Consider the following 11,931-nt stretch of genomic DNA (forward strand, 5'->3'; position numbering starts at 1 on the left):
GTTTCCCGGCGGTGCGCCCCCAACGCAGGGGGGCTTCACCAGCCGCTCGTCGATGCAGATGCCTTGGATGCCCTCAGGCTTGCGGTCAGGGTAACCTCGCACGATACTATATCCCCGGGGGCTGCAAAGGCCGACCCTTCCTCCGACATTACCATAGCCTGCGCCCCCGAAGCCAAACTCGCCAAAACATCCATTACCGCAGCCCCCGTTCACATAGGAAATTCTCCTGTTTCCACCCAGGTTGCAGACGCTCCGGCTGCTGTAGGCACCAGCTCCGCATCGGACGGGTTGGCAGGCGGAGGCGGCGTAGCTTCGACCACAAATCTCTGAAGCGGAACTGAAGCCTCTTCGTCCCAGGACAGATCTCACCGTAGGCGCCTGTCTGCTCATCGTGGCTGATGTGAAGGCGGAATATGAAAGTTTAGGGGAAGCTCTTCTGCAGGAGAGGAACAGAGATCCCGCTGAAGTGACATGGTGATGCTGCCCCTTATATATATTTGGGAAGTCAGCCTTGATAGGATCAGGACGTTAATTTAAAGCGCTTAAGGGTTTGGTTTGCCCGGCAGCAATAAATGCTCCACAAAATGCAAAACAGCCCCGCAAATACTAACTACTGAGGAAATAAAAAGGGATCTAAAAGTGCTCTGTGTGCAAGCTGGCTTCGAATATATTACGGTTTGAAGTGTTCCCCTAACTCACACTAATTATAGTTTAGCAAACATTTTTGAAGAAACTCTTTGTGATTTGTTGGCAGCGTGTTGTTTGGGGTTTTGTGTCTCATGGGGCTTTGTGTGTGATGGCGTGTTCTGCAGACTTGCACTTTGTGGGGGTAGTTTCACAGTCTTTGGGTGCGGAAAAGTAACCAAAAAAAAAAAAAAGTCAACCATGGAAAAACAGCGTGGAAGTTGTGTTGCAATGGACAGATTATTTCTGGACCTGAAAAACCAGCAAAATCACTGATTTATGGATCTGGATTCATGTGCAAGGACTCAAAATGCCCCCCCAAAATGTTCCCATGTGGCATTTCACACTGATCTTCTCTCACCGCCATGAAGTACCACCAAAACAGAGCAGGCTGCCTCCAGCAGCAATGGTCCTGGGTGTGGAGTTCCAGTGCTATTGTCTGCGCAGTCAGTGAATTTTCACTTCAGAAATGCTGCAAATTCTTAACCCGAAGCCCATTTGACACAGTTAAATCTTTGGCCCTCACTAAATTTGAGACCTTTTTGATTCATCATCTGGCAGTCTCTACAGGGAACAAAAACAGAACCAGTAGCACATTTCAGCCTGATGAGATGCACCTCGTTCAAGAAGCGACAGCTAAAAGTTGGGTGACTTTGCCAGTCACGTCCTTGACACTCAGTGGAGATACATCTCCAAGAGAAACAGCCCCTGGGCCCGGGCTTGGGGCAACTGGGGTGATGCACTCTCCACAGGCACTGGTCTTTCTCCATCAACAGAGGAAGTCTTAATGAGTGGATTAGACTGGACACCAGAGATGGCTTTGACTCACATTGGCAGGATGAATCTCTCTCTCCTAATCACCACCCCAAGGAGGTGAGACAATGAACCTCCCCACCAACTGTCTCAGGGCCTTCTCCGAACTGACATGGAGAAGTCAAAACAAGAGGGCTCTTTCAGCTCTCTGGGAGTCAAGTGTTTGGGAGAAAAAGAGATGTTATAGTGCAAACAAGCCCTCAGCCCTTCCTGACCGAAGGGGAGCAACGCTTGGGGAAGTCTACGTGTTACACATACAATGGGATGGTATCTGGAGACACCCGCTAGCTGTGTTGCCTCATCCTCATCAACCCCCGCCAAAACCATTTGCCAGGAGAGGGGACCCAGGCAGTGCAAATCATGAAAACTATGCTAAACCTCCTTAAAACACTAAACCTTCTAATATCGAGTTCTTTAGGAGACATGCACACTGAAGCCCCGGGACGTGACGGCAGCGCCGAGATTCGCAAGGCTATTAATTGAACGTGTAATTGCAACTTAGGTGAGTTTGAGGGGCTGGTGGTATCAATTAGGAGCGTAAACTGATACTTTTGAGTGGGATAATTCAGGGTGTTTACAGCATGACTTTCAGATTACACCTTTGTCGGTGGTATTTCAGGCTCACAGTCCGTGCCAGGCTGCCAGCACAATTGGCAATATCAGTTACAACAACTATTAGAGACTTCAAGGTAAAGCTTGAGACTTCCCAGATCCTTGAAGTTCTAAACAAAGATTTATCAGAAGCGAAATGCAGATGTGAATCCAAAGAGGACAAAAGGCGATTGTTACGCGCGCTGTGTGGGAAAAGTGCATCCTGGACCCGCAGTCAGACCGAAGGCTGGTACCTTCCCTTTCTGCACCCCATTATACGTGTCGGCGCTGTGGGAGACACCTGGGACATAGCACAGGCTGCAATTAAACGTCTGTGAACCAACTGTGCTGCAGCAGCCCCAGCTCCAAAATGCCTCGCCACAGCCACCAACTTCCTGGTCGGTGGGAGATTTGGGGTGTGAGTTGCCCAGGACTGGGTAAAAATTCTGTGGTGGCCAAATCCCTGCGGTGGCTCCTGAATCCTGGTGAGAAGGAAGGTTTCACTTAATATCTTTTAGGTCTTTCCAAGGAAAAACAAGCATTTCGCCTGCTGGTACGTAAGACCTCGAGAATCACCAGTTTGTTCTTGTGAGGATGGACATGGGAGATGGGAGAGTTCTCTAAAGCAAAAGTTTAATCTTTTTGACTCAGGAAAAAAAAAGGAGAGGAAGGACTGAGGAAGCAAAAAAGCAAAATATTTTTATGAAGGGTTGGATGAGTCATTCTGACAACTCGCGATCTCTCCCTTTGTCAGCATTTTCTCCCTGAATGAGCTGCAGAAAATGGAATTCATTACGAGAACATGAGAAGTTCACTGATTTGTTTGTTGCCTCTGGAGATGAATCCGAACCAGCTCTTAAAATACATTTTATGGGATGGTCTCACAGAGCTGAGCTCCATCTCTGTAATTATCCACAGCCATAGAAAATTTGTTGCGTTCAGATCGGACAATGGCAACAACCCGCATGTGCCGGCAACATTTGATAGATACACGATCGGGTTGTAACACGTATTTTTATACACACAGTTTCTTGGGCTGTATGGACTCCTGTCCACGTCATTCAGGAGATGCTGCAGAATTGTTTTGATTAGTGCAGCCTCGTTCCTAAAGCCAAAGTTGTCCAAGGGAACTCAGCCTGGTAATGTATTTTTTTCCCCTCATTAACCTGCATCTGCTCTATGTTAGAAGTCAAGGCTGGGATTTTCAAAAGATGTTTCTCATAAAATTCATCAAACACTGGGCCTAGGTGCACCTTCCTCCCCTCTTCAGCCATCAAACTCGCCACATATTCTAATTCAATCTTTGAGAATCCCTCTGTGGCTAATAATGGAGATAGGCATCTCCAGACGGTGACTCATCGCACCCTGAAATAGGCAGCTAAGGCAGGTGGGAGGAATCCACCTCTGGAGGCACTTCCCTCCGTTCTGATTGACTACCAGGGACAGTCTAGACAACCAGACAACTAGACCAGGCGCCCCACTTCTGGATGCTTAAAGTCAGGTGGAATTAGTCCCACCCTTTGGGCGCCGAATTTCTTCAGCACCTTTGAAGTTTTAATGAGAGCGCACAACATCACACGCTGCCTGGGTCTGCTCAGCTCCTGATGTATGCGTGCAGCGTATCTCTGCGCCGTGATTGGCCCCTGTACAGCTGGGGCTTGCCACAAAGGGAAGGATTGTTCTGATCTTTTCCGTGTTGATGTTTCCCTCTCACAGAATTGCAGTGGAAATGGTGGGAATCTGGGCCTCTGAATGGGGTGGCATCACCCTGCCTGTTCAAGCAAAAAAAGATTAGAAAAGGTGGGGAGGGAAATTGCAGCTGTTATTAAGTTACAGCAACTTCCCTATAAATCTAGAGGAGCTCTTAGCCCTTCCAGTCAAAGCTGTTGTCTTGGGCGAAGAGATCCTCCGAGCCATACAGAAGGAAGGGGTCATGTGGAAGATGGGTCACGTCCTCCTGGGAAGTGTATTCAGCTGCAGGAGATAAGCTCTTCCTCCCGGTAGGCTAAAGCCCTGGTGCCCAGGCTCCTGTTTAGAATCACAGAATCATCTGGTTAGAAGAGATCTTTAGGATCAAGGAGTCCAGCCATTCACCCCGCACTGCCAGGGTCCCGAAACCATGTCCCTCAGCACCACCTCCACAAGTAGAAAATCATAGAATCATCTGGTTGGAAGAGACCTCCTGAATTTCTGAGGAAACCCCTGGCTAGTTTGCGAAGCGCCGATGGAAGGAAAGCGCTTGCTAAATTAATAACCAGATCTTGAAATGGTGAGGGGGGGTTGTTGGAGGTGAGAGAGAAACCCCAATTCTGTATCATTTCCCTGATTTATTCTTCTCCCGCATAAAAAGCGACAGGATTGTCACACCTCAACCTGTGTGAGGTACTCAACCCCACCTCATGAATATTCATGGGTGCTCCATTGTTCTTCTCCTGCCAGACCTTTCTTGTGGTTTTCTTCATTAACGATTGTACCTGTTTCCTTTGCTGCTCCTCACATTTGATTGGGAAATGGTTCCCCTGTCACGGGAGAATTATGGGGGGAGAGAAAGCCCTCCCCATTCTGAATGACAGTGGTTGCTTCGGAGAGGAAAGCTCTTCCCTCTGGATTTGAAAGACAGGTATCTGCCCAACTTGCCTCTGTATTCTCCGTCTCTTTGTTCTGCTCGTTGGCTTTCATCAGCTCAATCGCAGAACACTTCAGCCCTTTGTGGCTGATTTATGGTACTGATGTGTTGGCTTCTTTTTTTAATCTGCTCAAATGTGCAATAAAACCTCTCCCTTTGATCTGCTTTGAAATCCCAAACTGGGAGCTGTGGAATTTCTACAACGAGGCTGAAAAAAGAGACCAAGCGCGTTCCTGAGTTTTTTCCTTTCATGACCCTATTGCAGCAGGTTTTGAAAACGTCTTAAACGTCTTTTGTTGCCACACCTCTGTGATAGACACACCCTAAAAGCACAAAGAGGTTTCTCCATGAATCCTAAAACACCCGTTATGGTTCCTCCATGTTGAACCCAGGACATTAGCACGGGGTAGGAGCCAAATTTGATGCAAATCAGCATCAATGAACTGACTGTAAAGCGATTCCGTGATTTACACCAAGCAAAGGCAGGATCTGCGTGACCCTCTTGGGCACCCTGACACCTCTCCTCGTCAGCAGATGTCTGGTCCAGTTTAGGAACGGGATGCTTCTGTGTTCTTGGCAAACACTAAAAAACGAGTGACAAACTAGAGAGATTTTGGAAAAAGAGCAAAAATTTAAAGCTCTTGAGTCATCAAGACCGAAGTGGAGGTGCTGTGATTTCTGCGTGTGTCAGGACACCAAGGAGTGCGAGCGATGTAATTACTCCTTGATGACTACAGGTGAAATGTGGTTTTTTGAACCAAGGTTTCTCTTCTGACTTGCCTGCCTGCATATGGGTGACCAAACTTCTCCAAGACAGCGAACCAAGAACACCACTGGAGCCCCGCTCCTCCGCTCTGTGATCCCCTGTGTCTCACCACCACAACTCCACTGACTTACCTAGACCTACATCAGGTAGACCTTGATGGAATGGGGAGTCCCAGAGAGCTCATTTCCAGAAACGCTTCCCAGAGCACTCCAGGGAAAGGTTCTGAATTAAATGTCACATCTTGTTTCATAGATAGCAAAGAGTTAATTGGGGGGGGGGGGAAAAAAAGGCAGCTGGTGGGAAGCAGGAGCTGAGTGATAAGAGCCCCAACACAACCACCAGCTCTTCAGAGAAAGAGCAGAAATCCAAAGGAATGGTTGCAGTGTCCCTTTTTTGATGTGATCCCAGTGGAGTTTCCTTGATGTGGTTTCATGATGCTACAGCGTTCTTGTACCCGGAGTGGCTCTTCCTTGGGCATGAGGTGGAGCTGAGGACATTTTTACCACTGAAAGTGGAGCAGGGCTTTCATGTCCTTGTTGTCCTGATTCTCACAGCTGAAGCTGAGATCCGGGTGTTCCTGGGCCATGGAGATCCAGTTGAAATCTTCACCCCTGGCCAACACGTCCCTTGTGATGCTGGGTTTCCCACGCTCTCTCCACAGTTCCTTCCACTTCTACTGCAGAGTCCACCAGTGCCTGGAGGGGCTGAGCTCCAGCCTCCAGCTCTAATTCTTCCCTCCTGAGGAGGCAGCTGGGAGCACCAGCGATATCCTGCCTGGCTACAGAGCTGACGACGTTCCTGGAGGTGAATCCTCTGTGGCAGGCACCAGAAGATGCTCTACCAGCACTACGGGAGGACTTGCATCTTCTGGATTGTCTACCAGGTCGGCTTCACAGCCAGAGACAGTGTTGCAAGGGGTGATGGTCACTGTCATGGGACAACACAAGCTGCACCACTCGTGGGGAGGACACAGCGTGCTCCTCCCCTTGCAAACCAGAACTGGATTGTTTAATGTTGTAAGCAAAATGAAAAACATTGACCTCCCTTACAGGAAACTCCCAAGGCATATCCTGAAGGAGAAGGTCACAAGGTGATCCATCATGTAATCAGCATTTCTAGCGTTTTCCAGCCACCTTGTCTCTGCTGAAGAGTCCCATGGACTGAACGTGGCCCACACATGGGTGTAGTGGTACCCACCTGCTCTCCTCGCCCTCCAGAAGAGTCCTGTATGTCGCAATCTCGATATTGAGGGCCAGTTCGATGTTCAGCAGCTCCTGGTAACCCTGCAGCATGCAAGCCTGTTGCAGAACACTGGGTGGCAGTGTGGGCGGTCGGAAGATTACATGCTTACGTTACAGGAATGCAGTAACCACCCACGATGGGCGAGGCTTAGTGGGAGAATATATAACTCTGTTCATTACAGAATAAAGTGCCATTTTGCATCATCTATATTAGATCGAGTGTATAAGTGACCCTCGACGGCAGAGGTCGAGTGCCCTGTATCACAATAAGTTGCCACACAAGCCAGCTCATCCTTGGCCTTCTGGAGGGCGTTCTGCAGCTCAACATGCTTCTCGGGGGGCATCTTTGAGGGCACAGTCCCCACGCTGCTCAGTATCGCAACCTGATGTTTGTCAAGGAGACAACAAGTCCTTACTTTCCCTGCCCTCTTTCTCGCCATACTCACGTTTGAAAGAGAAATTCTTGCTTCTTTTGAGTCGCCAGTTGGGACATTACTGAGGTTGTTCCTAGGAGACCCAAATGTTTCCAAAATCAATTCTGAAATACTACAGAAAGGCTGGATGCGTCCCTGCGCTGCCAGACCGTGTTGAAGCCTTGTTTCGAGGACACCAACACCCTGTTCTAATTGGAACTAATAATTAAGGTTTCCCATTACTTCCCGTTACAAACTATATAATGAATTAGATGGTCTGAAAATTATACCAGTTCCTTTGGGTGCTGAACTGCTGGTGAGTCATAATTCTACCCCACTATTGGATGCTTTGAACCTGTGTCAGAAGCATTGTCTCCTTCCAGAAGTCTTGCTGGAGCAATTTTAGCAGTTTTCCAAGTGGCTGCAGCTAATCCAACGATCTAACATGGCGCAATTAGTGCGCTGCAATAATCATAATGATTATTGGGCCAGCAGATAATCCTTCTTCCCTGCTCAGCACCAGTAAGACCTTCTCCAGACCAATGGCACCAGTGTGAGGCAATGCTCTTTGATGAAGATGAAAGAAATCCACGGAGATATAGAACATGACTTGGGATCTCACATCTGTGACAGGTTTTTCTGCGTCCCTCCTTGCCCAAAGACTTTTCAAGACCTGGTTCTTGCCTTGCAAAGAGCCGATCAGAGGGAAGTCCTTGGATCTCCACGTCCAACCCTTCCACTCCTACAAATTCCTTACTTCTTCAGCTGCTGCAGGCTCTTCACTTCCTGCTTGTAGCTGTTGGGGAAGAGAAAAGACCGGCTCTTGGGTCATTCTGAGACTGGAGACCTTGTTTGTCTGGGTGTTAGGGGTCAGAGTGCTTTTGGACCTCAGAGAGAGGTGTACTGATATAGACAAAATTCTTTTCTATTCCGATCAGATGAGCTGTTCGAGCTCGCTGCCCTGTGGATGGTTTCTCCTCACTCACTTGCATCTGAACTCTTCAACGAGCTTCTCCATGTCGTTCAGCTCAGGCTCCATCTGCCCCCTCTCATGCAGTAGTGAGTCCAGTCACCTCTGCAGGCTGCAAAGTTGTAGAAGACATACTTGATGTTCTTCTGGGTTGGCAAGACCTGCTTTTGGAGTACCACCATTTGGTGGCCAACTCCCTGTTCTGCTACTCAGGTGCTGCACCTGCATCCAGAAAGCAAAGCCACCTCCTTCAGGCATGTGCTTGGGACCAGACAAATGTGGGGGGAACAAGTCAGTGCTCCAGGAACTCACTGGTTTGAAGGGGATAGGAGAACACAAGGGGAGCATCACGATCTTCATAATCCTGTTCTCCCAGAGCAAAGTGGATGTGTTGCTTTCCTGTTCTCCAAGGATGCCCTAGAATCTTTCCCAGCAGAACCTGTGTGGCAGCTACAGAAACCATGGAGTATTTAAACAGATCTGGGTCCAGGTTTGAGTGAGAACAGAGGTCCTCCTGCTCAGGGGTTCCACTGCCCAGCTCAGTCCCTGCTCTGTGATGGCACTTTCTGAAGGTCACGGCAGGGTTGTGTGGACAGTGGCTGCTGCTGGCAGTGACAGCGCTGGATGGTCCCAGTCACGGCCAGGCTTGGGGTGCAGAAAGGCTCTGGCTGACACTTGCTGCTGGGCAGACCAAGGGCACTGCTGCACCCTGTGTCCCACAGTGGGCAGCAGGAGGAAGAGGCTGCAGCTGTGGGGAGGGATAAAGCTGAGAGGTCATGAGGGTTCAGCTCTTCTTCTTCTCTTCTCCAACGGCCGGTGCCTGAGGAAGACTCTGCCCATTCTACCTTCAACCCCAATCTGCAATCTGTGCACCCCTGAATCTGGTTCCAGAATCCAGCTCCTGAATCCGGTTCCCATCTGCTGCTGAGTCCAGACTGGGCCTTTCCCAGTGCCTGCCCCCAGCACCAGTGGGGCCGGGGACGTGGTGCCATCAGGGGCAGGTTCGGTACTGGTTTGTAGATATTTGTATGTATTTCATTTTATTGACATTATTTTAAAGCTGTTTCAGATTTCTTTCCCAGCCCATCAGTCTCCCTCCCTCATTCCCATTCTCCTCCCTCTTGGGGAGGGAGGGGTGTTCATAGAGAGCATCTGCTGTTGGTGTAGTGACCAACCAAGCCCTATGCCACGATAATTTGTATGTCAATTAATTGGCTGATAGTCATTTATCAACAGGAGACGATGCAACTTCAGGAGGTCTGACAGGGAGAAGTCGGAAGCTCAGTACGACACCCTGGAGGAACAGGTCCCTTCCATATTGATGTACAAATAGATGCATCTTATCAAAACACATAAATCTGTCTAAAATCACATTATTGGCTGGATCTGCATGTGCAGCTCGTGCTAAACCAGCACAGGGCTCATATAATAGGGTGAGAGGAATCAAAGACTTGAGTTCTGAAAGGTTTCCTTCACATTTAAACCTCAGCATTCCTTTAAGTCTTGTCTCAGCTCTCACCTGGTCGATCAAAGAGGTGAACTGGTCATTGAGGTTCTTCACCTGCTGGACGTGCTGGATTTCAGGGTGGATCTTCACACCTAGAGGCAGCAGCTTCACAAATACCTTCACTTTTATAGCTCCTGCCATGGCAGCCTAACCCACCTTCGCTGTCAGCGTGGGTGTCCCTGCACCCCCAGCCTCCACAGACCCCCAGCGCCAGGCTTCGGCTGGAAGAACTCCCTTTACACCCACCTGAGTTTTGGAGGCGTTGGCTGCTGCGGCTCCAGGCTCCATAACCTGCAGCAGAGGGGAAGGTGCTGCTTCGGCAGCGGCTCATGCCGCTTACAGCAGAAGATGATGAGAACTTTCTTCTGGAAGGAAAAGACCTTCCAGCTGACAGCTGCTGGCTCGTGCTGTCCCACAGGATGGAGGAGAAGATGCTGGAGGACAGCAGAACCTGCAACTCAAAGAGAGGCCCCTCTGCTCCGACACCCCTGGGCACCTCCTTTGTTCACCTCCCCAGAGTGGGGCTTGGCTGATGCAGATGAATAATTTGGAGTTTTCTTGGGGTTTGCCTGGCAGCAATTCCTAAGTTTAAATATGCAAAACAATGCGTAACACTGAACATTTGTGAAATCCTACGGAATTTCACTGTTTTTACATCGCTTTGTTCACACACTCAGCTTGCAGGATCCCATGGGCTGGGGTTTGTGAGGATCCCTCTTACGGTTTCGCTTGTCCTCCTTCCTTCCATTAATCCATTAAGAGTTTCTCCCTCTCTCAAGGACAAGATGTGAAGGGATGTTCTGTTGAACAGCAGATTATACATGATTTTTTCAGGATCTGCTCTTTTCTTGGTCACTCCCTTCCCAAAGGACAGCGTGAAGCCATGAGCAGCCCAGTGCTTGGACCAGACACGCAGATTTCCTTGCACGAGAGTGCAAGATACTTCTTGTTGAGAAGTAGTCCTCCACCCGTCATCCTCCATTAAAGACCATGACTGGGCAGGACTCAGCTCTCCGAACAGTTGTTTCTAGGTCTGCTGAGAGGGAGATCTGTCTGAGATACTGCTCTCCAGAGAGACCTTCTCCAACAAGTCCAAGAGAGTCTAAAGTGACCGGCTCGGAATTGGACACCCAACTTTTAGAGGAATAAGTGAATGTATCTGTGTCCTCTCAATAACTTTTTGGTTTTGGTTGTGTCGAACACATTGAAAAATGGGGCTTGAGTGGAGAAGACAGAGTTGGACGGGGCTCTGAGCAACCTGCTCTGGTTGCGGATGTCCCTGCTCACTGCGGGGTGGGGTTGGACTGGATGAGCTTTGAAGGTCCCTTCCAACTCAAACCAGTCTCTGATTCAATGATTCTAAGACAATAAATAGCTTAGAAAATTGGAAGCTCGGCCACAAGGCCGTTAACTGGGGGCTTGTTAATCGTTTAACTGGGAGCTGCAGCAGTCTTGGCCTTGGTGGGCAGACTGGGACTGCACCAGCAACCAGCAGCCTGCACAAACGCCTCATGGATACAGCTGCTGTACGGCTACTCGCAGTTCCACCCTTTGTATCTGAGCTGTAATTAAAGCCTTCAGGTTACCTCAAGGCAAATAAAAAAGATTTATTAGAGTTGCCTGACAGACAGGGAAGAAAAGGCTGATAAGTTTAATGTGTTTGCTGAGAGCCCCACAGCCCCTAGGAGGTGGAGCCAAGATCACACCTCCGTCCGTGTGGCCTCCTGCCAAAGTCTCTTTCAAAACAGGAAGGCAAATGGCTTCATTTCAGGCAGTTTCCAAGAAATATTTTTCTCCTGCTGTCAAGCCATGCTAATCTTTAAGTTCTTCAACAGGCTCAAACCTTGGTCAGTGTTTTTTTGGCAATTAATCATGCCAGCGCTTCAAATTTCCCAGAAATGGGGTAGTGTTTCTCATGCTCGTTTCTTTCCTTGGTTTTGCAGGGATTTTTTAGTTTTTAATTCCACTCCCCAGGCTCATTGGAGGGACTTTTCACCACCTTTCATAAAGAAGGTTGATGAAAACCAAACCTGGTTACCAGAAACCATGTCGGTATTCCATCTCCCAGAGCGGCTGGTGCCAAAGGTCTTCTCCTACCTCATTATTTGCAAATGTTCTGCCCTGGAACAGCTTGCCCTTAGCCCAGCAAGAGAGATAATTGATGGGATGGAGCAGCTGGAAAGACAAGCAGCTTAATTGCAGGTTCTTGACAGCGCTATCAATTACACCCACACACCAGCAGCTGGCGTGATTGAAGTCCTGGGTGTCTCCCTTGGTTGCTTAAATACAGGCAGAGGCTGTGGCAGTCCTGGCTGGAAGA

The 11,931-nt window shown here is 49.0% G+C and overlaps 1 protein-coding gene across 1 annotated transcript in view; it reads right to left on the reverse strand.

Moving 5' to 3' along the window:
* LOC104493658 (keratin, type II cytoskeletal 75-like) overlaps positions 1-9,752 on the reverse strand; it is a gene marked incomplete at its 3' end in the record, with an annotated part of 33,497 nt that extends 23,745 nt beyond the window's left edge. Inside the window, exons 1-3 of the mRNA XM_010136383.1 lie at positions 9,624-9,752; positions 6,678-6,778; positions 25-436 (exon numbers count right to left, since the gene is read on the reverse strand). Of these exons, the coding sequence (XP_010134685.1) occupies positions 25-436; positions 6,678-6,778; positions 9,624-9,752 (642 nt within the window). The remainder of the gene's footprint in view (positions 1-24; positions 437-6,677; positions 6,779-9,623) is intronic.
* Between the last annotated feature and the right edge of the window lie 2,179 nt (positions 9,753-11,931).

This window comes from Buceros rhinoceros, unplaced genomic scaffold, assembly GCF_000710305.1.
Source record: "Buceros rhinoceros silvestris isolate BGI_N320 unplaced genomic scaffold, ASM71030v1 scaffold14545, whole genome shotgun sequence".
Classification (NCBI taxonomy): domain Eukaryota; kingdom Metazoa; phylum Chordata; class Aves; order Bucerotiformes; family Bucerotidae; genus Buceros; species Buceros rhinoceros.